Source organism: Carcharodon carcharias, chromosome 16 (assembly GCF_017639515.1).
Source record: "Carcharodon carcharias isolate sCarCar2 chromosome 16, sCarCar2.pri, whole genome shotgun sequence".
Taxonomy (NCBI): Eukaryota; Metazoa; Chordata; class Chondrichthyes; order Lamniformes; family Lamnidae; genus Carcharodon; species Carcharodon carcharias.
The window spans coordinates 59357402-59381812 of record NC_054482.1 but is presented as its reverse complement, the minus strand read 5'-3'; the positions used below and the strand labels follow the sequence as shown (position 1 = coordinate 59381812).

Sequence of the window (24411 nt, the reverse complement as noted above, 5' to 3'; positions counted from 1 at the left end):
CACTTCTCCCCTTTCCCCTGCAGCCATTGAAAAGCCACTCTCATCTTACGGTTGGTCTGATAGGCAGAGACCTGGCTGTGAGCCCCTCTAAAAGTGGTATGGTGCTGCCTCCGAAGGCTGGCACTGATGATCACGAGTGCTGCCTGAAGCAAAGTAGACAAATAAACCTCGAAATCCCGAGTGAAGTGCAGCCTGCTTGGTGTACTTTGCTTATGTACAGTTGTGAAACATATGGGCATGTTGCCTGGATGGTCCAGCATGGGGAGATGATTCCAGCGAGCAGGGCTTATAATGAGATACTAAAGCATTGAAATTAGCTTTCCGATGTGCGGCAGCAGGAAATGCGACCTGCCATTGGCTGGTGGAGTGGACGATTGAAAATCAGTATCATGATGGCGTAAAACTGATTTTTGGCTTTCTCGCCATATTGTCCGCTCATGTCACCAAGCACACCCTCTGCCAACGAGAACAGAAAATTCTGCCGTTTATACCATCAAAAGTGAACTATGAGAAGACTGAGTATGGTGATTGTCAAGATTGTTACTTTGCTATGATTAATTCATATCGCTTTCTTTTATCTTCCAAAGCCTTCACTTGTTGAGCAAGAATTGCTGGAGATGCTTTAGGTTGATTCCTCAGAAGACCTCACTTCGTCTGAGAGTTCACTGTCACACTATGTATAGCTAAACAGTAGCACAAATACATTCATTTTGGTGGGTCAAGTTAGGAGATTAGTTGGGTCTTCACCTGTTGATTCACAATTTACAAGTGAAAATGAGTAGGCATTGGTGGCAGGGATCGCTGTGAAGAGCCCATTGGAAGGGTATATGCCTCTCCAAACTCATCTCAAATGGACATTATTGCTGAACCCTGGGGTTAATAATGAGAAGGTGAATGCTAGAAGTACATCAGCAACTTTCTGAGGTACTGGAAGATACCTCACACCACCAACAATAGTTGAGAGGCTGGAGGAGAACAACTTAATTCCATCTACCTAAAAATTGGAGACATAGGTAATTGTGAAATTTGCTGCCGTGGAGAGGGTGGCCGCCTTCATGTGGCTTCAAGCCAGGCTCTCAAATGAGTCCATGCTATCAGCCATCAGTCACCAGCCAAAGTCTGCATGCCAACCTTGTCTGTAGTTTAAACAGGACAGCAGATACCTTATCTGTGGCCTTGCAACACATCATTGATCTGCACCATGCTGGTCTGCAGCAGAGTGGTAGGAATGATCGATGCTGACCCCAGAAGAAATATGATGGGAAAAGGGGACTGGAAGTAGGAACTCCACTCAAAGCATACCCACTTCTCACACATTACCCAAAACTTAGCCAGTACCTGGTGCAGTGCTTCATTTCTAGTCTCCCCTACACAGGTGTAGGTGGAGCAGCCTTTGGTGGGGCCATCAGGGGCTCCAAAACACGGACATTTGCTGTTGATAAAAATATCGTGGTTGATGTGGTGATCCTCAAATTGTCAAGTGTGCCCAACCAGAGAGGCAAATGAAAGTGTTCGCTCTTTCTGGCTACTGCTGTCACAGGGGAAGTTGACGTAAGTCAACATCCTCACAACACCCATCCGTGAACTGCCATATATATTTACAGAGAGAGATGCCTCAGGTGGTGCACAGGAAGGAGCCAAAGCCAAAAAGCTTGTGGGAGGTAATGGCATTTACAGCCATGGCAATACATGGCCGCCAAGTCCAGCAGAGACAAACTCTCCTTGAAGGAGGCTTCAGGTATCAACAACCACTTACCAAATCTATCTAAGTCTGCAGAAGCACTGCTCTACAGATGGTCAAGGAAGCGGAGCCTCTGTCTTTAGATCCTCTCATGCTTGGGAGGCATTGGCTATTTCAAAGTTCTGCTCTCTCCTGTTCACTCTATTCTCCTCGCTGTTATTCTGCACACCTCTCCTGTATGCCTGCAGATCACACCACAGCATGACATTGCTGCCAGGGATGGTAATTGTCAGAAGTGCCCATGATATCCACAATCCTATTGTTGCCTATTTGAAAGCCTCCAAACTTTTATGCTGGCAAGGCTCTGCGACTTGTTTACCAGAGGGAACTCACAAAGCAGCTATCAGCACTGAGCCTTTATTGATAGTGGACACAGTAATGCTCTTCAATGTTGTTTCCGTTCCACTGGTGAGTTCCTGGACTTCCTGGGAAACTCATGCTGGTAGAATTAAATTCAAATGCCTGTTTAACTTAATTGGAAACTGCATCATTACCATGTGCTGATGATGTCAATGGCTGTGCTAATTACCAATGCACCTGGTCTAACAATGGCGCTGATTCCAATGAGCAGGTTACTTGCACTCAGCCAAATATGCCTCTGTTGAATCTGGAAGTTGGAATTAGGTTGTGGTCATGCTTTAATTTTCACTTTTCACCTAACCCCAACCCACCTGTTCTTGAAAGGTGAAATTTCTCCCATTGTGTCAAGTTTATGTTGCTTATTTGGGGCTTTGAAAGATGTAGGCCAGTATTGATATGTAAATGAGACAGGTGGTACTTCCCTGGATATTCTGCCGCCCCTGCTGTCGTGATCCTTGGGAGCCCATTTACAGCTGGAGATGGACCGTCTGCAGACGTTGGTCATAAGGCAAAGAGAGACTAATTAGTAAGTCACCTAGTTGATGTAAAGGGATGCAATGGATATTCAGCAGTGGTTCTAGAAGACGGCTCACGACCGCCTTCTCAAGGGTAATTAGGGATGGGCAATAAATACTAGCCTAGCCAGCAAGACCCACATCCAGTGATCGAATAAATAAAAAAAATAGCCTCAAGGCCAAAGGCCATATCTACTGCTGTACCCCTGTTTCCATTTCCAAATTCCTGGTGCAATGCCCTGCCAGAGGAATAGCTAATGTAAGGGTTAAACTGGGTTAAAGGTTCAACCTGCAAAATATGGCTGTACTTTGGCCTGGAGAAACAGGGTGCATTTCTTGTACAATTCACATATCCAGTGCCTGGGGGTTGTGAGGGATGGGGTTAGGGTTGCCATGTCCCTATATTTTTGTCAATATTCAGTTGCATATTTACCCTGTGGAGAAGGTACCTGGTCTAGGCTCAGCACCTTTACACAACTACACAACTGGTGTAAATCTTTCATCAGTTCTGACAGTCAACCTGAAACATTGGGTCAAAATTTTCTACCAAGGGGGGTGGGTTCAGCGACAAGGGTCTGGAAAAATTGCAGAAAATGTCATTGTTTTCCCACAGCCTTCTGTCTTTCCTGAGGGCAGTTTGGTCGTGAAGTCAGAATTTCCGTGATTGAGATGGGAAGCCGGTTAAAGTACTTAAGAAACGAATTAAGAGTGATTCACTCCTTTCAAATGGCAGAGCTGTCCCAGACTGTGGACTGAATTTTACACTGAGGTGGCATCTCTGCCCTGGGTCCAAAAGTTGGGGGTGAGCTCACCCTATTTGGCCATTTTATAGGAGTGGTGGCCACTATTCTAGCACTCGTTGGGAGCTGGTGGCGTAATAGTATTGTCACTGGACTAGTAATCCAGAGACTCGGGATAATGCTCTGAGGAGCCTGGATCAAATCCTACCACAGCAGATGGTGGCATTTGAAGTCAATAAAAATCTGGAATTAAGTCTAATGATGACCATGAAACCATTGTGGATTGTAGTTAAAAACCCATCTGGTTAACACTACTGCCCTTTAGGGAAGGAAATCTGCTGTCCTTACCTGGTCCAGCCCACATGTGACTCCAGATCCACAGCAATGTGGGTAAGGCAAATGGAATGTTGGCCTTTATTTCAAAGGAAATAGAGTATAAAATAGGGAAGTCTTGCTGAAACTATACAAGGCACGAGTTGGACCACACCTAGAATACTGTGAACAGTTTTGGTCCCCTTATCTTAGGAAAGATATAATGGCATTGGAAGCAGTCCAAAGAAGGTTCATTAGGTTGATTCCGAGTATGGAGGGATTTTCTTATGAGGTGAGGTTGAGTTGGTTGGCCCTGTACTCATTGGAGTTTAGAAGAATGAGAGGCCACCTTATTGAAACATAAGATTCTTAGGGGGCTTGACAGGGTAGATACTGAGAGATTGTTTCCCCTTGTGGGAGAGTCTAGGCCAGAGGACATAATCTCAGAGTAAGGGAGCACACACCTAAAATAGAGATAAGGAGGAATTTCTTTTTTCAAGAGGGTAGTCAATCTGTGGAATTCTTTACTGCAGAGGGCTGTAGAGGCTGGGTCATTAAGTATATTCAAGGCTGGGATGGGCAGATTTTTAAGCAGTAAGGGAATCAAGGGTTATGGAGAAAAGGCAGGAAAGTGGAGTTGAGGATTATCAGATCAGATCTCATCAAATGGCAGAGCAGACTCAATGGGCCAAATTACTATTTCTGCTCCTGCGTCTTATGGTCTTAATTTGGTTGATTCTGAAATGGCCTAGCAAGCTACTTAGTCATATTAAACCTCCACAGAAAATTGGATAAGGAATGAACCTGGAGGGACCATCCGGCATTGACCTAGGAATCAGAAATGAGAATGCCAAACTTAGCCCTGTCAACCCTGCAAAGTCCTCCTTACTAACAACTTCGGGCTTGTGCGAGATGAGTCAAGCAACAGCCTGACATAGTCATACTCACAGAATCATACCTTACACATCATGTCCCAGACACCACCATCACCATCCCTGGGAATGTCCTGTGGCAGCATAGAGGTATACTCTCGGGAGGGAGTTGCCCTTTCCAAGATCACCTCTGGACCCTCTGAAGTCTCATGGTATCAGGTCAAACATGGGTAAGGAAACCTCCTGCTGATTACCATGGACCATCCCCTCTCAGCTGATGAATTAGTGCTCCTTCATGATGGACACCACTTGGAGGAAGCACTTTGGGTGGCAAGGGAGCAGAACGTATTCTGGGTGGGGGACTTCAAAGTCCATCACCAAGAGTGGCTCAGTAGCACCACTACAGACCGAGCTGGCCAAGTCCTAAAGGACATAGCTGCTAGGCTGGGTGTGCAGCAGGTGATGAGGGAACCAACAAGAGGGAAAAACATATTTGACCTCATCCTCACCAACCTGCCTGCCACTGATGCATCTGTCAATGATAGAATCGGTTGGAGTGACCACCGCACACTCCTTGGGGAGATGAAGTTCTGTCTTCACATTGAGGATACCCTCCATCGTGTTGTGTGGCACTACCACTGTATAAAATGGGATAGGTTTCAAACAGATCTAGCAACTCAATTCTGGGCAGCCATGAGGCGCTATGGCCATCAGTAGCAGCAGAGTTGCACTTGTACACAATCTGTGACCTGATGACCCGGCATATCCTCTACTCCACCATTACCACCAAGCCAGGTCAACCATCTCAGTTCCAGGACATCACTGTATGAGTTCCTCATGGTAGTGTCCGAGGCCCAACCATCTTCAGCTGCTTCATCGATGACCTTCCTTCCATCATAAGGTCAGAAGTGGGGACGTTCACTGATGAGTGCACAATAGGCAGTACCATTCGTGACTCCTCAGATACTAAAGCAGTCCATATCCAAATCCAGCAAAACTTGGACAATCACCAGGCATGGGCTGACAAGTGGCAAGCAACATTCATTCCACACTAGTGCCAGGAAATGACCATCTCTGACTGGAGGGAATCTAACCATCGCTCCTTGATGATCAATTGCATTACCATCACTGAATCCCCCACTATCAACATCCAGGGGGGTTACCATTGACCAGAAACTGAACTGGACTAGCCATATAAATACTGTGGCTACAAGAGCAGGTCAGAAGCTTAGAATCCTGTGGTGAGTAACTCACCTCCTGACTCCCCAAAGCCTGTCCACTATCTACAAAGCACAAGTCAGAAATGTGATGGAATACTCTCTACTTGCCTGGATGAGTACAGCTCCAACAACACTCGGGGACCATCTAGGACAAAGCAGCCTGCTTGATTGGCACCTCACCCACAAATATTCACTCCCTCCCCCACCAATGCACAGTGACAGCAGTCTATACTATCTACAAGATGCACTTCAGGAACTCACCAAGGCTCCTTAGACAGCACTTTCCAAACCCACAACTGCTACTATCTAGAAGGACAAGGGTAGCAGACACAAGGGAACACCACCACCTGGAAGTTCCCCACCAAGACACTCACCACCCTGTCTTGGAAGTGTATTGCTATTCCTTCACTGCTGCTGGGTCAAAATCCTGGAACTCCCTTCCTAACAGCACTGTAGGTGTACCTACAGCAAGCACATGGACTAGTGGTTGAAGAAGGCAGTTCACCACCACCTTCTCAAGGGCAATTAGGGATGGGCAATAAATGCCTAGCCAGCGATGCCCACATCCCATGAATGAATTAAAAAAAATTGCAGGCCGTTCCTGAAGATCAGCAGTACGATGAGCAGCTAAGTCCAGGGTCTTACCAGGGCTAGGCTGGCGGGCCCCGGTGATGGGAGTGGAGGGCCGGGGTGGACAGGACAGGAGGAAAGGGGAAACCTAAGGGCAGGGCCTTCGAATGGCACAAGTGGCCCAAAAAGGATATAACCCATCAACTTGCCTACCACCTGTTTGCCAGGTTTCACCTGGAGATCTGGATATTTGCCACCCGCCTCTCCCACTATGGATAAAGTGCCAGTGGTGGAAGTGACTTACAGGCCTCAATTAGCGCAGGGCAAGTAGGCATCCTGAAGTCTCATCCACTGCTGGTAAAATTGCAGTTGGGGTGGGTGGGTGGGTAGGTGCCCAGTTTTACGGCATCAACCATCTGCCACCCCACCCCAGGAAGTCATAAAATTCCTGCCTATGCTTCCAACCCAGCAGGGTAGAGAAGGCATCGGGAGGGAAGCATTTCCTCAGTGAAACCACCAAGTTGGGAAGGCTTTGATTAGTTACACTGAAGAGCTCCAGCATGGAAGTTAAGAGGCTGCTGTTCACTTGACAGGTGATTGAAAAATACTTAGAAGGCATTTCACCTGTCCAGCAATTCATCCGCCTTAATTTGCACTTCCCTGCTGCCAGCTTTCAGAATGACAAAGAAGTAGCTTATGCAACTATACCGTTCCCCTCTGCTGAGTATCTAGGGCAGGGGCACACTGGTTCCAAATGCTCTAGCAAGTGCAACACTAACAGCAGTGGTACCAGCTGATTCCACCTCAGCCACATAACCCAGAGGATAATGGAGATGGCCACTGGTCCAGCTGGAAGGAGGCAAGACTCCAACACAGCGTCTACAGTGAGAGGGTCTCTCCCGACATGTCTGAACACCAGTACCTCAGGAGACTCAGACTCCCACGGTAGGTCACTGCTAACATGTACGGTCTCCTGGAACAAGACCTCATACCAAATGGAGCAGGTGGGTAAACACTGTCAGTGGTTGACAAGGTGCCTGTTACTGGAGGCTTACCCCCACCTACCCTACCTTGCAGCTTTGCCTCTTGCCAAGTATTGTGCTCTCTTCTCCACCAAGAAGAGAAACAAAGAGATATGAGTGCACAATGTTTTGTGTGCAGAGGAGCAAAGGATACTATTTGTGGGAGTTCACTGCAAGGCATGCATACGAGAGGCCAATAGGCTGAGGGTGAGTGTGAGTATTGTCTGCTCAGATAGGGATGTGAGGTGCATTCAAAGAGAGGAATAAGTGGAGCTGTAAGGTGTGTTATCTAAGGAGTGTTGTACAGGAGAATGCTGGCCAAGTCAAAGTGTGGGGATCGCAGTTGGTGGAATCGTCCCAGATTTACACTAAGTGTGGTAGTGGGTAGGAAAAAAAATGTTTTATCCACCGGCTACAATCAGTTTTTCACACTGTATTGTCCCAATCCTACCTCATTAATCATGCATTCCCGGGAAACACGCCGAGTTGCTGGCGGGGCGTCCTCTCGTTCACCCGTCCTGCCATCACATCAGGCCTTCAGTAAACCTGGCACAATATTTAAAGGCCACCCCTGCAAAGAGCTAACATTCTTCAAGGGATAGGAAGCTGCTGAAAAGTCATGGCTGCCAAAGGAAGGAAATGTGCTGCCCCCAGATTTAGCGAAACCTCCCTCAAGCACTGACTGGACGCAGTGGAGGCCCGCTGCAAAGTCTTCTGCCCCCTCTCTGGGCAAAGGCTAGCAAGCAAGGTCACCAGTCTAGCATGGGAGGAGGTGGCAGCTATGGTCAGTGCCAACACCCTGCAAAAGAGGACAGCCACCCAGTGCCAAAAGAGGATGAATGGGCTCATCCGTTCCTCCAGGGTAATTCACTCTTCTCATCACTCTCATCTCACCACACTCCCAAAACCATCGCACATCCACAGGGATCTCACACCTCAAGGGACAACACCACTAACTCTCACACACACCCTCACACCTCCATCAGGCTCATATCTTCTTGAGCTCTTGTCCTCATCTCATCCATGGCTCCGTTCACGACACAAGCATTTCATGCAGTATCATGTGTCCTGCTCACATTCTCTCCATCTGTTTTCATGAGGGAGAAGCTGGCTGACAGCCGGAAGAGGTCCCAGGGGGTGGAGAGACCCACATTATGCCCCTCACTCACTTTGAGGAATGTGCCATCATGCTGACTGGTGAGGACATAGACCATGCCTGCAGCGATGGTGAGGTTGGTGGTGAACATGCATGTAAAGATCCTGCACCACATCATCCCTCGCTTAATGCAACTGTGAGTGCTCTCTCTCCTGCTTTATACTCTGTTGCCTTGCACTAATTATATCTACTTTAGTTCACAGGGAGCTCTACCAAGCCACTGACACCCTCAACCAGCCAGTCCCTCGGCTCCACCCAGGTCCTCACCTCCAGCCAAGAGGACACCTCCTCCAGTGAAAAGCTGGAAATAAGCAGCCTGGAAGATCCAACACAGAGCTTACCCACACCCTCCACCGGCGCAGAGACAAATACCTCATTAGGACCTAGATCTAGAGCAGGCTTGGATTCACAATCTGGTGCTCAGCACAAGGACACGTGTCTGCAGCAGGAGGAGGCAGGTTCAGCCCCGCTCCCTGGCACTCGGCAGACTGCTGGGCAAGAGGCACCTGTGAGGTCTGAGTCAGGTGACGAACAGTCAGCAGAAGGCAGGGAACATCACGCAGAACTGCTGGACGCCCTCAACAGAGTAGCACGTGATTCGAAGGAATGCATCCGCCTGCTATCTAATGAGGTGGTGCCCACATGTGCTCGCATAGAGGTTTCCATGGGAAGAATGGCAAATGCCATGGAGACTCTAAGTCTAGCAGAACACGGAGATGCACGCAGAACTGCACTCCATTGTGGTAGCCATGGGTGATTTCCTGCAGTGGCAATATGAGAGGGAAACGGGGCACCTCAATGTCCCCCCAAGTGCTCCTTCCCCTCAAGGAGTCAGGCTGGGGCCCTCAGGCACCCTAAGGGAGGAAGAGTGACAGCTGAGCACCCCTGGATCATCCACTCGGGGATCTCAGAGACTGTCCTTCCCCTCCAAGTCTCCTTTGCCTGTGACTCCCCTCAAGCTCATCTGTCTGTCAACACAGAGGGAGCAGCTGCCCACAGGAGATAGCCAAAGCAAGCCAGGGCCCTCAAAGCTTCAGCTCTCCAGATGATGCATGCTGAAGTCATCAGAGGCAACAGGGCTAACCATTGCACAGGCTGTCTCCACCCCTGCTGCAGATGTCGCCTAGAAGTGGTGAGAAATTCTGATCACAAATGTTTGCACGGGTGAACACATTTTGTCAATTTATAATCTGAAAACATATTCACTTTCACTGAATAATGTTTAAGAGTGTCTTTCATCTTCATTGACAGGCTTCGCGAGTCCTCCCAATGCATCCTCCCAAATTAGCAGTTCAGCTGCACGCAGCTGGCCCACGAGTGATTCTGGAGGGAGGAATGTGTGTGTGTGTGTGTGGCAGGGATCGTCATTCACACACACTCCCAGGTCTGCGGATCTTCCCACCATCACGCTCATCTCAATGCCCTGAGCATTTTCAATGCTGCCTGCTGGAGTTCTCTTTCAGTTGTCTATCTGAGCTGACCTGCATCTCCGCCCACCCACTGATCATACTCCTATGCAGCACCTGTTCCTGCCCAACACGAGTCTCATTTCACTTTTGGTTTTAGAAGCAAGGTGCTGGTATAGTTTGTCTTCAGCGCCCCTGTCCTTTCCCCCCTCACTGTCTAATCCTCTTCCTTCAACCCACCGTCACCTAACAGTCCAGGCCCTTTTCTTTTGCAGATGTCCAGGTGATTGTGCACATTCCCTGCCTTCCCGAGAATCCAGCTTCATCCACACTGACTTCCCTGACCTCCTCCTTCCCACCCCCAGGGTCCATGTCTGCCTCCAAGTCCCCAGCAACTACCCTCAACGTCCCTTCTACCACTACCTTCACACATTCACCCTCACACCCTACTGGCTCACTTTGCCTTCTCTCATTCTCACCATTTCCTCCTATCACGCCCACGCTGATTTTGCTCCCCAGGAGGCAGTCATCGACTCCACAGACCCATTCCTTGCACATTCACCTGGACATCCGCACACCCCCCATACTCCTTCCTCCCCCCTTACTCCTTCTTCCACCCTTACTCCATCCTCCCCTCTTACCCATTCCCCTCTGCAGACTCCTTCCCACCTCTGGATTCCTTCCTCCCCCCGAGACTTCTTCTTCCCCTCCCAGACTCCTTCCTCCCCCCCAAGACTCCTTCCTCCCCCTGGACTCCTTCCTCCTCCCTTTACTCCTTCCTCACCCCAAAGTCCTTCCCCTGTAGACTCCTTCTCCCCCTCCAGACTCCTTCTTCTCCCCGAAGTCCTTCGCCTCTCCAAACTCCTTCCCCCCCTCTGAATTCCTTTCCTTACACCTTCCTCCCCCCTTACATCTACTGCCCCAGTTGCTGTATTCTGCCCCGTTACACCCTACCCAACCTCACTCAGCACCCCATTGTTTCCCCCCCAACCTCAGTCCCCCAGACACCATCGTCCCCCCCCAACAACCTCATCCTCCCGACACTATCATTCTCCTCCTCCCAACCACACCACCTCTGACATACCTTCCTCTCCCAGTCCAACCTACACCTTGCTCTTCACCCCCTCGACAATCAGCTGTGCAGATCATGGCCAAGACACTGATGTCCCGAAGCAGGTCCTCAACAGTGACCCTCCACCTTCCATGGGCTGCTTCGTGGCAGAGCCATGTCCCTATAAATCCACCCAGCATATGATGCACATTCCTCCAGGGTCCCATTGTTATATGGCTCCAGCATCTTCTGCTCCTCCTCCATAATATGAGCAAGGCCCTGTCAGTAGGTCCCGACTTCTGCACGTCACACTTGTCAAGACGTGTTCTTCACCAGCGTGTTTTCCCACTGATGTGACATGAGGGGATGATTCCGACGAGCTGGACGCAGATGTATTAAAATGAAGTTCCCAACATGTTTCCTGGTGGGAATCGTAGCCTGCCATTGATGGGTGGAGCAGATGATTACAAACTGGTTTCATGACATTGTGAAACTGATTTCTGGCTTTCCTGCCATTGTCTGCTCACACCCACCATGGCGCCCAATGGCAATGGGCGTGGAAAATTCCCCCCAGTGTTATGCATTCACTTATCATGCCCTCCTGAAGTCGTGAATCCTCTTGGTGTACGTTCTCCAGGTTGAAGGGGACACAATCCTGCTGCTCACTTCCTTAGCCACCTCCATCCATGCCTGTTTAGTTAGAAAGGCTGATCTCCTCCTCCTCCCATGGGAGAGTTCCCCTCACTGCAGTCCATCAGGTCACTCAGCTGGACCTCCAGGTAAGAGTGGAAGATGATGGGGCCAGCCGCCAGGTCTCCTAACCATTCTTGTGGTTGCTGCAACCTCAAAAATCCAAATTTTCTGAAACATGCCATGTCTCTTTAAACACAAATCTTTCTTTTGACAAAAAGGCTGTGTCATCTCACCAGCACTCTGGTCAGGGAGCTCAGAGGCAGGTTCTTAATTGCTTGGCTCTGGCAAAGAACAAACAGATAGCTCAATAATCTGGAGGTCAGGTTTAATTTTCAGGTCATTGGGACCCAAAAATCGTCCTGTCATTCCACCAGAGATAAGGCAGTAAAATTTTTTCTGTCTGTTTCTCACTCCACTGATACTGCCAGACTGGTTGAACTAGTTGAGTATTTCCAGCATTTTCTTTTTCCATTTTTTTGTTAATGCACCAATGCACGGCACCATGAAACAATATGCACTTTATGATCTTAGATATTTTTAATTAGGTAAAAGCCATTGTAAAAACATATTTTGCTGGTTGGTTTTGCAATTAGCTTGAGGAGCATATATGCAATGAATGAAATTCAGCTAGGATAAAAATGAACTGACAGAACAGTGAATGCAATTGATTCTTCTCAGGATTTGTTACTTATTGTCATGCAATACCAAAAGAAATGAAGAATATATTAAATTAATTAATTAATTTCATCTGGGCTGGTGCGTGATCATGCCTCTTCCAGCTATGTAGTGGTTGGGCTGTCAAATATTAGGTAATAGTATTTTTGGGAACTCCAGATGAATCCAAGTATATGGTAGCTTTCACCTACAAGATATGACTTACACAGACTAGTGGTTCATCTAGGTTCATCATTTGGCAGAAGATTCACTGCTTGACTAATCCTTGTGGGCGTAAATTAAAATGTGCATAGTATTCTTATGTTTTCTATGGTGGAGTACGTCTTCAGAATATTCAAACATGGAATTACATTAGGCATTTTTCTCCCCTGATGAGCCATTGGACTGCTGTAAGTGGACTGGTGATCTTTATTCTAATGATAAATTATCTCTCAACTTTTTCAGGAATGAACCTATTGTCAATCAAGGCAGTTTTTAGAGCTGAAGTCCATTTCAAAATCTGGGGACTGATTTTAATGTCCGTTACATCCTACCTACAATCAATCAAGCATCAAGAAAACAAAATTTGAGCAAAAAACAAGTTTGTATGATTTCTGCCCAAGTTGCCTATCTTGGATTTTTCTGATGGGAGCTGAGGTAGAAATTCCCATCTAGACTTCATAAGAGCTTTATAATACTTTGTAGTAGAATAAAATCGTAGAATGGGAGGTAAGTTTGTTTGGTCTCCCTAAGGGGTCTGGAGGCTTGTGTGGTTGATCATAAACTGTTTATTGTTAATACTCAAATATATGCATATCTCCAAGGTATAGCCCTAACTAGGTGTTATCTTCACGCCAACTTCTCATAGACTCTCTCCACATATAGTCTACCATCATGTGACTCTCTACATCACAATAGGGACTGTTTCCCCAGTCCCACATTAACCCTTATTAACCCGAACATCCTTATACCACACCTTCCCCCAGTCCTTACCCAAATATATTTACAGTGTAATATTTCCATGCTACCCCTTCTCCCTCCAAGTCTCTGACTTTACAAATTCAGACAGTCTGGAGGCTTTATGACTCTTCCAGATCTTCACTCTCCATTTAGAGGAGTGGTAGTCTCGGTTGCTTTGGGCTGACGTTGTTGGTTTGGAATTGAAATTCTAGCACTTGGCTTTTCAAACACTAGGGCTTCAACATCTGCTGAAGGGTTATGTACTTTTGCATTTGATATTGAAGGACAATTAGCTGTTTTTTTCAATTGTTTATTTTATTGTTGACCTCTTGCCGACTCATGCTTTTTTATCATTGATAGTTCCAATGCAGCTTTTCCTGAAGTAGTATTCAACATCTTTTTTAACTCCTCATGTTTTTCCAGGGCCATGTATGGATTCTTCAAAGAGTCTCTCAAGGCAGCGACTTCTTTGAAGACTTTTTCTGCCTGCTGTTGTGCCTGGTTGTACTTCTGGGTGAGTTCCTCCAACTCAGCTTTGATATGAACATTTTCCTGTGGAAAAGCTTTATTTTCTTTTTGCAGGTTTTGTTGATTTTGGTTATATCAGATAACTTTCCTTCATTCACAGCCATCTGCTCGCTCTGCACTGCCACCTAATGTTACAGTTTGGGTGCTGTGTCGACATTTTCAAAAAGTTCTATGTTTAAGCCTTTCAACTGTTTCTTAGGCTCTTCTTTTCTCTGCTCATGTACTCCATTGCACTGACATGGTCTGCAACCATCTTGCATTTTGCTTGGGTGTTGTCTCCCTCAACCTGGGGTCTCCTTGCCCTTTTGGCACTGTACTGGGGGTGTTCCAGACCTTCTTTTAAGGTATGCGCTCTCTACAACTTGGAGTTTAAAATACTTGTCAAAGGCTTTTACTATCTCACCAAATGTGGTTGAGGCTTCATCTATACCTTGTCTTATGATTACATTGTTGGCAAATACACCAAATAAGTACAAGAATGTATTAACTTGCACTTCCTTTGATTTCCTAATTAATCCTGATATACTCCTGTAATCTAAAGATTTTCTTCTCCATTACGCCCAATTTTGCATCTAGTTTGGCCCTTGCCTGAGCTCAAATTGGTCTGGTAGTTTTGATTTACTAGCCATGACTGTTTTTCATAACAGGGGAGTACAGCTTTATTTTCAAGAGGGCACTGCAGTAACTGTTTTTTTCCTCTTCATTCCACTCTGGACCTGGCTGCAGCATTCTTCCAGCTGCGCTGGTTAAACAATTGGTATGCTCTGCCTGATTAATGCCCTGATTATTTTTAAAAGATTAGTTCACTTAATTTGCTCACTTTTTTGTGATCTGGTTAGGCCCTTTGACTATGCGTTTGATCAGGTTTGGCTTTTGCTCTTTTGCTCACTTTTTTTGTGATCTGACTAGGTCCTTTGACTCTGTGTTCGATCAGGTTTGGCTTTTGCTCACCCTTTTGTGATCTGACAGGCTCATTTGACCCTGCATTTGATCAGGTCTGGCAATGGACATCCATGTGCTCTGGTGACGACCTTTTCAGCTGCGCAGTGGATTGTTCTTCTGCCCTTCAGCCTCCATGCCTGCAATGGAGTTTTTTTTAGGCAATCTCCAGCAGTGTCTTGGAATTAGGCACACTTCACTCAGGTCAGACTGTAGTTTCTTTACTTTTTCATTATCTGGGGTTTCAGGGTCCTTCACCTGATGGGGGATTTCAAAGTCCTTCACTTGCTGCCATCATGCTGTAAGGTTGTTTGGTGTCTCCCGAAGAGGTCTGGAGGTTTGTGTGGTTGAACATAATCTGTTTATTGTTAACATAGCTATATCCATATATCCAAGGTATAACCCTAACTAGGTGCTTTCTTCATGCTGACTTCTCTGAGACTCTCTGTACATACAGTCTACCATCATGTCACTCTCTACATCATAATAGGGGTGGTACTGTTTCCCCAGTCCCACATTAACCCTTACTAACCCGAACACCCTTTTACTACAGGAGGCATTGAAATTTCCCTCTCCATTCTTTGGTCAGCACACTGAGAAAAGCAGCATTCATGCTGCCTGGGACACATCTTCAAACAGGAAATTATTTAAAGGTCACGCATATGTTAAGGGGGGGGTGTTCTTTTTAATATTTTTTATTTTTGTATTTCCAGTGTCTTTCACAAACCTTATATTACAGTGGTCATTCATTTTTTTAATTTATTCACTCACAGGATTCAGACATCAACGGCTAGGCCATCATTTATTGCCCATCCCTTTTGGCCCTTGAGAAAGTGGTAGTGAACTGCCCTGTTGAACCACTGTAGTCAACGTGTTGTAGGAACACCCACAATGCTGTTAGGATGGAAGTTCCAGGATTTTGACCCAGTGACAATGACATAGTCCCAAGTCAGGATGGTGCATGGCTTGGAGGGGAATTTGAAGGGGGTGGTGTTCCCATCCATCTACTGCCTTTGTCTTTCTAGGTGGCAGACTTTGCGGGTTTGGGAGGTGCTGTCTAAGGAGCCTTGGTGAGTTGCTGCACTGCATCTTGTAGATGGTACGCAATGCTTCCACCGTGCATCTGTGGTGAAGGGAGTGAACATTGAAGGTGGCGGATGGAGCGCCGATCAAGCGAGCTGCTTAGTCCTGGTTGGTGTCAAGCTTCTTAAGTGTTGTTGGAGCTGCATTCATCCAGGCAAGTATAGAGTATTCCAAAACACTCCTGACTTGTGCTTTGTATATGGTGGACAGACTTTGTGGTGCCAGGAGGTGAGTTACTCACTGCAGAATCCCTAGCCTCTGATCTGCTCTGGTAGCCACAGTATTTATATACTGGGGGCCCCAGCTATGCCTGTCTCTTTATGGGGTATGTGGAACATTCCTTGTTGCAGTCCTACTCCGGCCCCCTTCCACAACTCTTTCTCCGGTACATCGATGATTACTTCGGTGCCGCTTCATGCTCTCGTCGGGACTTGGAAAAATTTATTAATTTTGCTTCCAATCTCCACCCCTCCATCATTTTCATGTGGTCCATCTCTGACACTTCCCTTCCCTTCCTTGACCTCTCTGTCTCAATCTCTGGTGATAGACTGTCCACCAATATCCATTACAAACCCACCGACTCCCACAGCTATCTCGACTACAGCTCCTCACACCCCGCTTCCTGTAAGGACTCCATCCCATTCTCTCAGTTCCTTCGCCTCCGTCGCATCTGTTCCGCATCTGCTACATTCAAAAACAGTTCCTCTGACATGTCCTCCTTCTTCCTTAACCGAGGTTTTCCACCCACGGTCGTTGACAGGGCCCTCAACCGTGTCCGGCCCATCTCCCGCGCATCCGCCCTCACGCCTTCTCCTCCCTCCCAGAAACATGATAGGGTCCCCCTTGTCCTCACTTATCACCCCACCAGCCTCCGCATTCAAAGGATCATCCTCCGCCATTTCCGCCAACTCCAGCATGATGCCACCACCAAACACATCTTCCCTTCACCCCCCTTATCGGCATTCCGTAGGGATCGCTCCCTCTGGGACACCCTGGTCCACTCCTCCATCACCCCCTATTCCTCAACCCCCTCCTATGGCACCACCCCATGCCCACGCAAAAGATGCAACACCTGCCCCTTCACTTCCTCTCTCCTCACCGTCCAAGGACCCAAACACTCCTTTCAAGTGAAGCAGCATTTCACTTGCATTTCCCCCAACTTAGTCTACTGCATTCGTTGCTCCCAATGTGGTCTCCTCTACATTGGAGAGACCAAACGTAAACTGAGCGACCGCTTTGCAGAATACCTGCGGTCTGTCCGCAAGAATGACCCAAACCTCCCTGTTGCTTGCCATTTTAACACTCCACCTTGCTCTCTTGCCCACATGTCTGTCCTTGGCTTGCTGCATTGTTCCAGTGAAGCCCAACGCAAACTGGAGGAACAACACCTCATCTTCCGACTAGGAACTTTACAGCCTTCCGGACTGAATATTGAATTCAACAACTTTAGGTCGTGAGCTCCCTCCCCCATCCCCACCCCCTTTCTGTTTCCCCCTTCCTTTTTTTTCCAATAAATTATAAAGATTTTCCTTTTCCCACCTATTTCCATTATTAAAAAAAAACCCCACTAGAGCTATACCTTGAGTGTCCTACCATCCATTCTTAATTAGCATATTCATTTAGATAATATCACCAACTTTAACTTTAACACCTATGTGTTCTATTGTACTATTGTCGTTGACATCTTTTGATGATCTGCTTCTATCTCTGCTTGTTTGTCCCTACAACCACACCCCCCCACCTCTCTCTCTCTCTATCTCTCCGCCCCCCACACACACACCTTAAACCAGCTTATATTTCAACTCTTTCTTGGACTCGCACTCAAGTTCTGTCGAAGGGTCATGAGGACTCGAAACATCAACTCTTTTCTTCTCCACCGATGCTGCCAGACCTGCTGAGTTTTTCCAGGTAATTCTGTTTTTGTTTTGGATTTCCAGCATCCGCAGTTTTTTTGTTTTTATGGATAGGGATGCAGCTAGTTCTGGAGCACAAGTCTTCAGTACTATTGTTTCTTTGCCCAATATTCTCTTTACCAGAACCAATGAGCTTACCAATGGAAACAAGACTTATTGAGGGATATCAGGCAGTTCAAGTTACCCAAAAGGTAATCCTTACCCTTCCATTGGCACCGGCATACCCACATATGCAGAGAAATTACCTCAGATGGCAGGCAGGGTTCTGGTGGAGGTTCCCTTTCCCAAAGAGTTACCATGCTTGTATGTAGCATGGTAGCAGTTTACGGTAGGTACATGCAAGGACAGCAATACTCAGTTTTGCTACAGCTCATTTCAGGCATGCTATTATGTTGACATTTGAAAAATATCTCATGCAACCATCCATATAAGCAGCAATCAAACTAATTGATGAAAACATGATAGCTATACAAACCCTTGCTGTGTATCGGAGAACTCTGTATTTGGCAGGGACCATTGATGTCTCAAAAGGCTTAACATTATCCTCACAGAGGAAGGAGAGGCAACCAGTTCATCCACAATAGGGCAACATTGTATAAGTTCTGGAAATAGTACTTACTACAAGCAAATAGGGAGGAGGTCTTGTGGTGCAGTGGGTAACACCCCAAATCTCCACACCAGAAGCTCCTGGTTTGAGTGTCGCCCTGGGACTTGGCAGCCAAGGAAACTGTGTTCATATAGCAGCCAAACAGGTTGATTATCAACCTACAAATCCTTTCAACACATGCCAATGGTAGTCAAAGCAGGATAAATTCCTGGTCAGCCATGCAGTAGAAAGAAAGTTGAAGCCTCTACGCCACTATCCATTGTTCCAGATTACAACATGCATGTAAAAGTGCATGCTGCCACAGCAACTCAGACTCCTTGGCCAGAGTTTTCCAGCCCCTCTGCCCTTTCCCCATGGTCCTGCAAATTGTTCCCTTTTAAACATTTACCCAATCCCCCTTTTTTACATACTATTGAAGCTGCTTCCATTGCATGCTCAGGCAGTGCATTCTAGATCATAACAACAATGGTATAAACATTTGTATCCTTATCCCACCTCTGGTTCTTTTGCCAATTACCTTAAATCTGTATCCTCTGTTTACTGACCATTCTGTTGCTCAAAATAGTTTCTACTTACTTACCCTTTCAAAACCCTTCCTGATTTTGAACACTTCTATTAAATCTCCCCTTATTCTTCTCTATTCTAAGAAGCACACCCCTAACTTTGCAAGTGTCTTTAAGTAGCTGAAATCCCACATCCCTCATAGTATTCAACTAAAGTTCATCTGCATCCTCTCTAAGGCCTTTATATCCTTCCTAATATGCAGTGCCCTGAATTGGACACAGTACTCCAACTGGGACCAACGCACTGATGAATAAAGCCTTAACATAACTTCCTTCTTTCTTAACTGTAACAATCTTATAAGTATAAGAAAATCTGTCATTTCTTTAAAAGATCTGTGGAATCTGTAATTATTTCTAAGATGACTTGAAAAGTGATTAAGAGCTTGCATTAACTGTAAAGGATCAATTGTAATTTTCTTGGATAATAAGTAAAACTATCCCCTGTTGACCTGGAATCAATATCTACAGGAAGGAAGTTAAGAAAGAACTAATGTGGTTGAAAGCCGCAAGCAGAGGAGCTGGAGGATGAAGGCAATCAGCATATAGATGCAGACACAAAGAGAAAGCAGAAAGAGACAGAACGAGGAACACAAAGAATTCTGATGAGAAGAAGAAATAAATCAATCTCATGAAGAGGTTAGTTTTCTGTTTGGCTGAAAAGGAGAAAGGCACTCTTGGAGGCAATGTGCGAGCTGGCTAAAAAGATCTAAACCCTGGAAAACTGTGTGAATAGCTCAGAGATGCTAAAGAGCTGGTTGTTTTCCCAGAAATGGCCAAACCATGAACCGGGCTGGTCGGTTGAAGAGAAACTCTGGAAAGCTACAGCATCATGACTGTGATGACCTGATGGAGAGAGAGGGTTTATAGAAGTGTACCCTGCTAATGATAATTGTACCTGTGAAACTTGAAGGTGAAAGCTGTTGTCAGACAGGACTCCTGACCTACCCTGTATGAATAAAGAACAGCATATAGTCGAATTGTGTAGTCCACAGTGCCACAATTGTGTGGGGAGTGATCCGGGCACTTGTGGTTGCATGTGATTTATCCTTTTGTTTCAACTATTTAAAGTAACATTCACCTTTTTATTTGAAGTATCAATTGCCTGTTAATTCATGTGTAATTTGCAACAGTTCTGATTCATGTTAAAGTAAGATCTATAAAAAGTGGAATCTTGTAATTTCTTCATTTAGGAATCATTCAATGAATTTAGTTACTTTGATTTACAATTTCCCCACAGGGATTGTAACAGTATTCTTATGCTTCTGTTTATAAAGTAAAGGTTACCATACATTTTTCTACCAGTCTTAATAACTTCTTCTGCACCAACAATGGTTTGTGTATATATACTCTCCCAGGGGCAAGATTTCCAGTCATCGGATGGGCCTGGGAGCAGCCAGGAAATGGTCTGCCGCCCGCAATCAGCCCCCGACCGCAATTTCACGCTGGCTGGCCATTAATTGGCTGCTGGGGTGGGGGCAGGAAGAGTGCAAGTGCAGAAGCCTGCGCATGCACAAGGGAGCGCTCACTGAAAACTCCCTGAAGGCAGGGAGCTGCCTCAGGGAACTAAGTATTTGTAGAAACAGAAATAAAGATTTTAAAAATGAGAGAAAAGTGTCCCCATAAGTGACTCAGTCACATGAACAGGGACATATTAAAAATGATGTCTAAAAATTTTTACTTCATTTTTAATAACTGTTGGAAACCTCATCCCGCCTGTGGGTGAGGTTTCATAAAAAATCCAAAGGTTGGATGTGCAGCAAAATATTGCTTTTAATTAATTGATTAAGGGCCTTAATAGGCCTCTTAATTGTCGGCGGACGCGCTACTGACTCTCGCACGTGCCTGCCGACCGAAATATCGCATGAGTGCACAGTGATGTCGCGACGGTCACCTGACATCATCTCGTGTTATTTTATGCCTGATTGGGCCGTGTGCACGCCCGCCCGCGGGACATAAAATCCTGCCCCAGGTCTCTCTGTTCCTTTTCCCTTGATGGAAATCCCATAACTGTAACTCATAGCTGCTTCCTTTGTGAGGATGGGAAGGTCAGATCCATAAAGCTGGAAATTCCAAATAAAAAAGCTCCAATTGTTCTTTTGCACTCTTCAGAGTTTTTTCAGGCTGCAGGCTCCAAAGTAAAGATCTTCCACCAGAATCAATTAATAGTGGCAACATGTACGCCTCTTTTAACTTATTGTTAGCTACACATGATGCATTGTGAGTACAAGTCAAAGGTGCCAGACATTTTGACACTTATCCTGCTCATTTTAATATATTATATTGACCCCTTACTATCATCAATGACCACAACCACAGAGGGCCCTAGACTGTAACAGAAATAGCAGCACATCACATCATAAGGTGAAAATTGGAAGAAAATGGGTCCTATCCCAAATTGCACTTAAAAAATGGCAATGTGTTCAAATTATACTCTAAAATTGCTTGAAGCTGAATGTAAATTCAGGGTAATTATCATTACTGGTATATATTTAACAAATAAGTTTATAAGATACTGGTTTAAGCAAAACTACATAAAATATGCACTGGAGGGCAATTAGAACATTTGTAATTGTGAATAAAATGTAATCTGGCACCAAATATCTATTCTTAAAGCTTACAAAAGAACATAATAAATTACCTTCCAAAATTAGCTGGAAGAAATTCCAGAAATGCATCATTTAAGTAGAGCTGCATTAGGTTCAACAGCTGAGTGAATCCGTCTGGAAGTCTGAAATGGTTGGGAAAAATTAATTCTTGTAGTTACTGTTGAAAATAATTTAAAAATTAATCTCAGAGAGAAAAATAATAAATTCTCAATATTCTCTCTTCCTCATACCATGCCCTAAGAGGGCATTGGCAACCATTGACTTCAATTGGATTGGTCCATGATTATTCTTGGCAAATTACTGCAGTGGTTTGCCATTGCCTTCTGCAACATGGCTGGCCAGAAAACTCTCCCACTCTTACCGCCTGCCATCAGACATATTAGAAAGATTTACAGGCTGAAAATCAAGCTGTTTGGCCACATTATGAATGTACCTTCCGTAGCCATCAAGTGTTGAGGTGGGACTTGAACCTGAAGCTTCTGGCCCAGAGGAAGGGACGCTACCCATTGCACCTCAAGGCCTCCATCTTAATCCTTTACTGCCCTTAATAAAATTGAATTTGTATTATGTCAGGAGGCTTTGTGATGTTTAAGGTGAATCTTTGACTTCTGAAGTTTAGAGTTTCCTATTGTCCGATTCTAAATTGATCAAATTCTGCTAGTGTACAAGAAACAAAAATAACATTACAATTTACAAATAATTCAAACAAAGTAAAACAGTTCAGATGCTCAATATTTCTGATAATTTATGTAGCTACACAATGGAAATAACAGGGAATAGTTTTTACAGGAGCACGGGTTACTTGCCCCCACATCACCCCCACTCAGCTAAAAGTCAGTTGGCATCTCGTTGACCAGAAAGTGAGCTACCCCTCAACAATAATATGGTGGGGCTGGCCTTAATAGGTTGAGAGTGGGACTTTCACCCCTCAGGGACTGGGAGTCCTGTCCTAGAGTTGGCCGGCAGCTCTGCAGTCTCAGCAGCACCAGAGGAGAATAGTGGCCACTACTGGGACTACAGGCAATTACCAAGGAAAATATAGATACCGGACTTGGGTAAGTCTGGGCATTTTGGACGGGCAGGCTGGAAGACCCCAGTGAGGTGGGGAGAGGGGCATTGGAGGGGGAAAGGTTGGGTTAGAGATGCCTGGGGGAAGGGGCAAAGGGGGCACCATCTTGGGGGGTGTCCCCGATGGGCACAATGGAATCCTCCCAAAGGAGATACCCACCCTTCCTACCTGCCTACTCATGCAGTGAAAGCTCCCAAGCTGATCACCCTCCTTTTGCCTTCCCCGCAGATGTAAAATTGTGGCAGAGATGGAATGGGGTGCTTACATGACCTTTAATTGTCCACTTAAGAGTCTCAATAGGTATAAGAGTGAGTGGGCTGCCTTTTACCACCCGCCCCCATAATATGGGGGACAGGTTAGGGGTGGGCGGGAAGGCAGCGGGTTGGCAACACACATTATTTTTCGTGCCACCGCCTTCAAATAGGCCAGAAGGGGGCCACAAAATCCAACCCCATGATCCTGCAACCCAGGAGGGAACTACATTTACAGGGAGTGCTGGTTGGAGATAGGGTTACAACACAATATCCTTAATTCTCTGAACCCTGTGAGTGCAATTTCTACTGGGTGTGTGGGATAGGGGAATTATGCTTAAAGAGGACAAAAATATTTTGTATTGTACTGGATTAGGACTTAGCTTTTATGTTATTTCTACATAAATAGTCGTTTTCTTGCGATTGTCCTGCCGAGTGCAAGACAAAAAGTTTCAACAAAATGTCTTTTTTTCAACAATACTAGTTTTTATACATTTGTGCTCATTATACAGAGGGATGTTAACGCTGTGTTATGAAACACTTTCCATTTCAGTTGCCCTGAATGTCAACATCAACCACTTAGATATAGCACAGCTCACATGCACAGTAAAGCTTCTTAAGTGTCACATCCTCTAAAAGCAAATTGTACTGAGCTGTTGTACCATTTTCCATTTCCAGGCACATTTGGTCTGTCTGAGTAAGACTGTTAATTTAGTTGCAATACTAATTTTGGAGCTGCAGGGCCATGCCTACAAAGCAAGTGGGCTAAAATGGAGAAACTTATTTCATGTAGTACATTTAAAATCAAAGAGGAGAATTTCATTCCATCTGTCTGGGTTAATTTCAAGCTCAGGTCCCAGAAATAATAAAAAAATGTTAGCAAGTCCGTTGCACTACCCTGCCCCAACACAGACGGCCCTCAAACTTATAATTTTCATACCACTGAAGGCCATTAAGAGTAGACTTAGGTTAGCAACATCGACTATTATAATGGGTTAGTGAGTTCAGAAAATGTCAGATATCTAAATTCTTCATAAAGTCAGAGTTCTACATTTCAGAACTCAGTTCATCCTGCAAACATACTGAAATCAGAGCGAGGTACTTGAGCAACTTTGTATTTCATTATAGCACACAGGTTTTTAATCAGAGTATTTATATCTTTACAATGTTCACAAAGTTGAAGGTTTTCACTTTGATCTTCAGCTTTCGGCCAAACAATGGAACCAAAGCCTGCAGCAGGAATTTTCAATATGACAATCAAACATTCCAAAGAGAGGTGAAAGTCATCTTGTATAACTATGAGTCACCTGACATTTTAATTTTCTGCCTGTATCCCATTCTGACCTAGACTGTTCCAAAGAAGTTCAATGTAATTTCAAGGGACAGCACCTCATCTTTCAATTAGGCACTTTACAGCCTTCCAGACTTGAACAATGAGTTCAACAATTTCAGATCATAATCTCTTCCATTTTTTCAGATGGCAGTTGTTGACAATCATGCTGTTATTCTCAGTTATATATCATTTTGCCCATCTATCGTTTCTTTACTTGTCCCATTAACCATCTCTTTTTGCCTTGCTC

General features: G+C 45.5%; 1 protein-coding gene across 2 annotated transcripts in view; it reads right to left on the bottom strand.

Moving 5' to 3' along the window:
• Positions 1–24411, bottom strand: part of lrrc7 (leucine rich repeat containing 7) — a 331680-nt gene that overhangs the window by 264564 nt on the left and 42705 nt on the right. For both annotated transcript variants that reach the window (XM_041208419.1, XM_041208420.1), the window contains exon 4: positions 21544–21633. In XM_041208419.1, coding sequence (XP_041064353.1) covers positions 21544–21633 — 90 coding nt within the window. The remainder of the gene's footprint in view (positions 1–21543; positions 21634–24411) is intronic.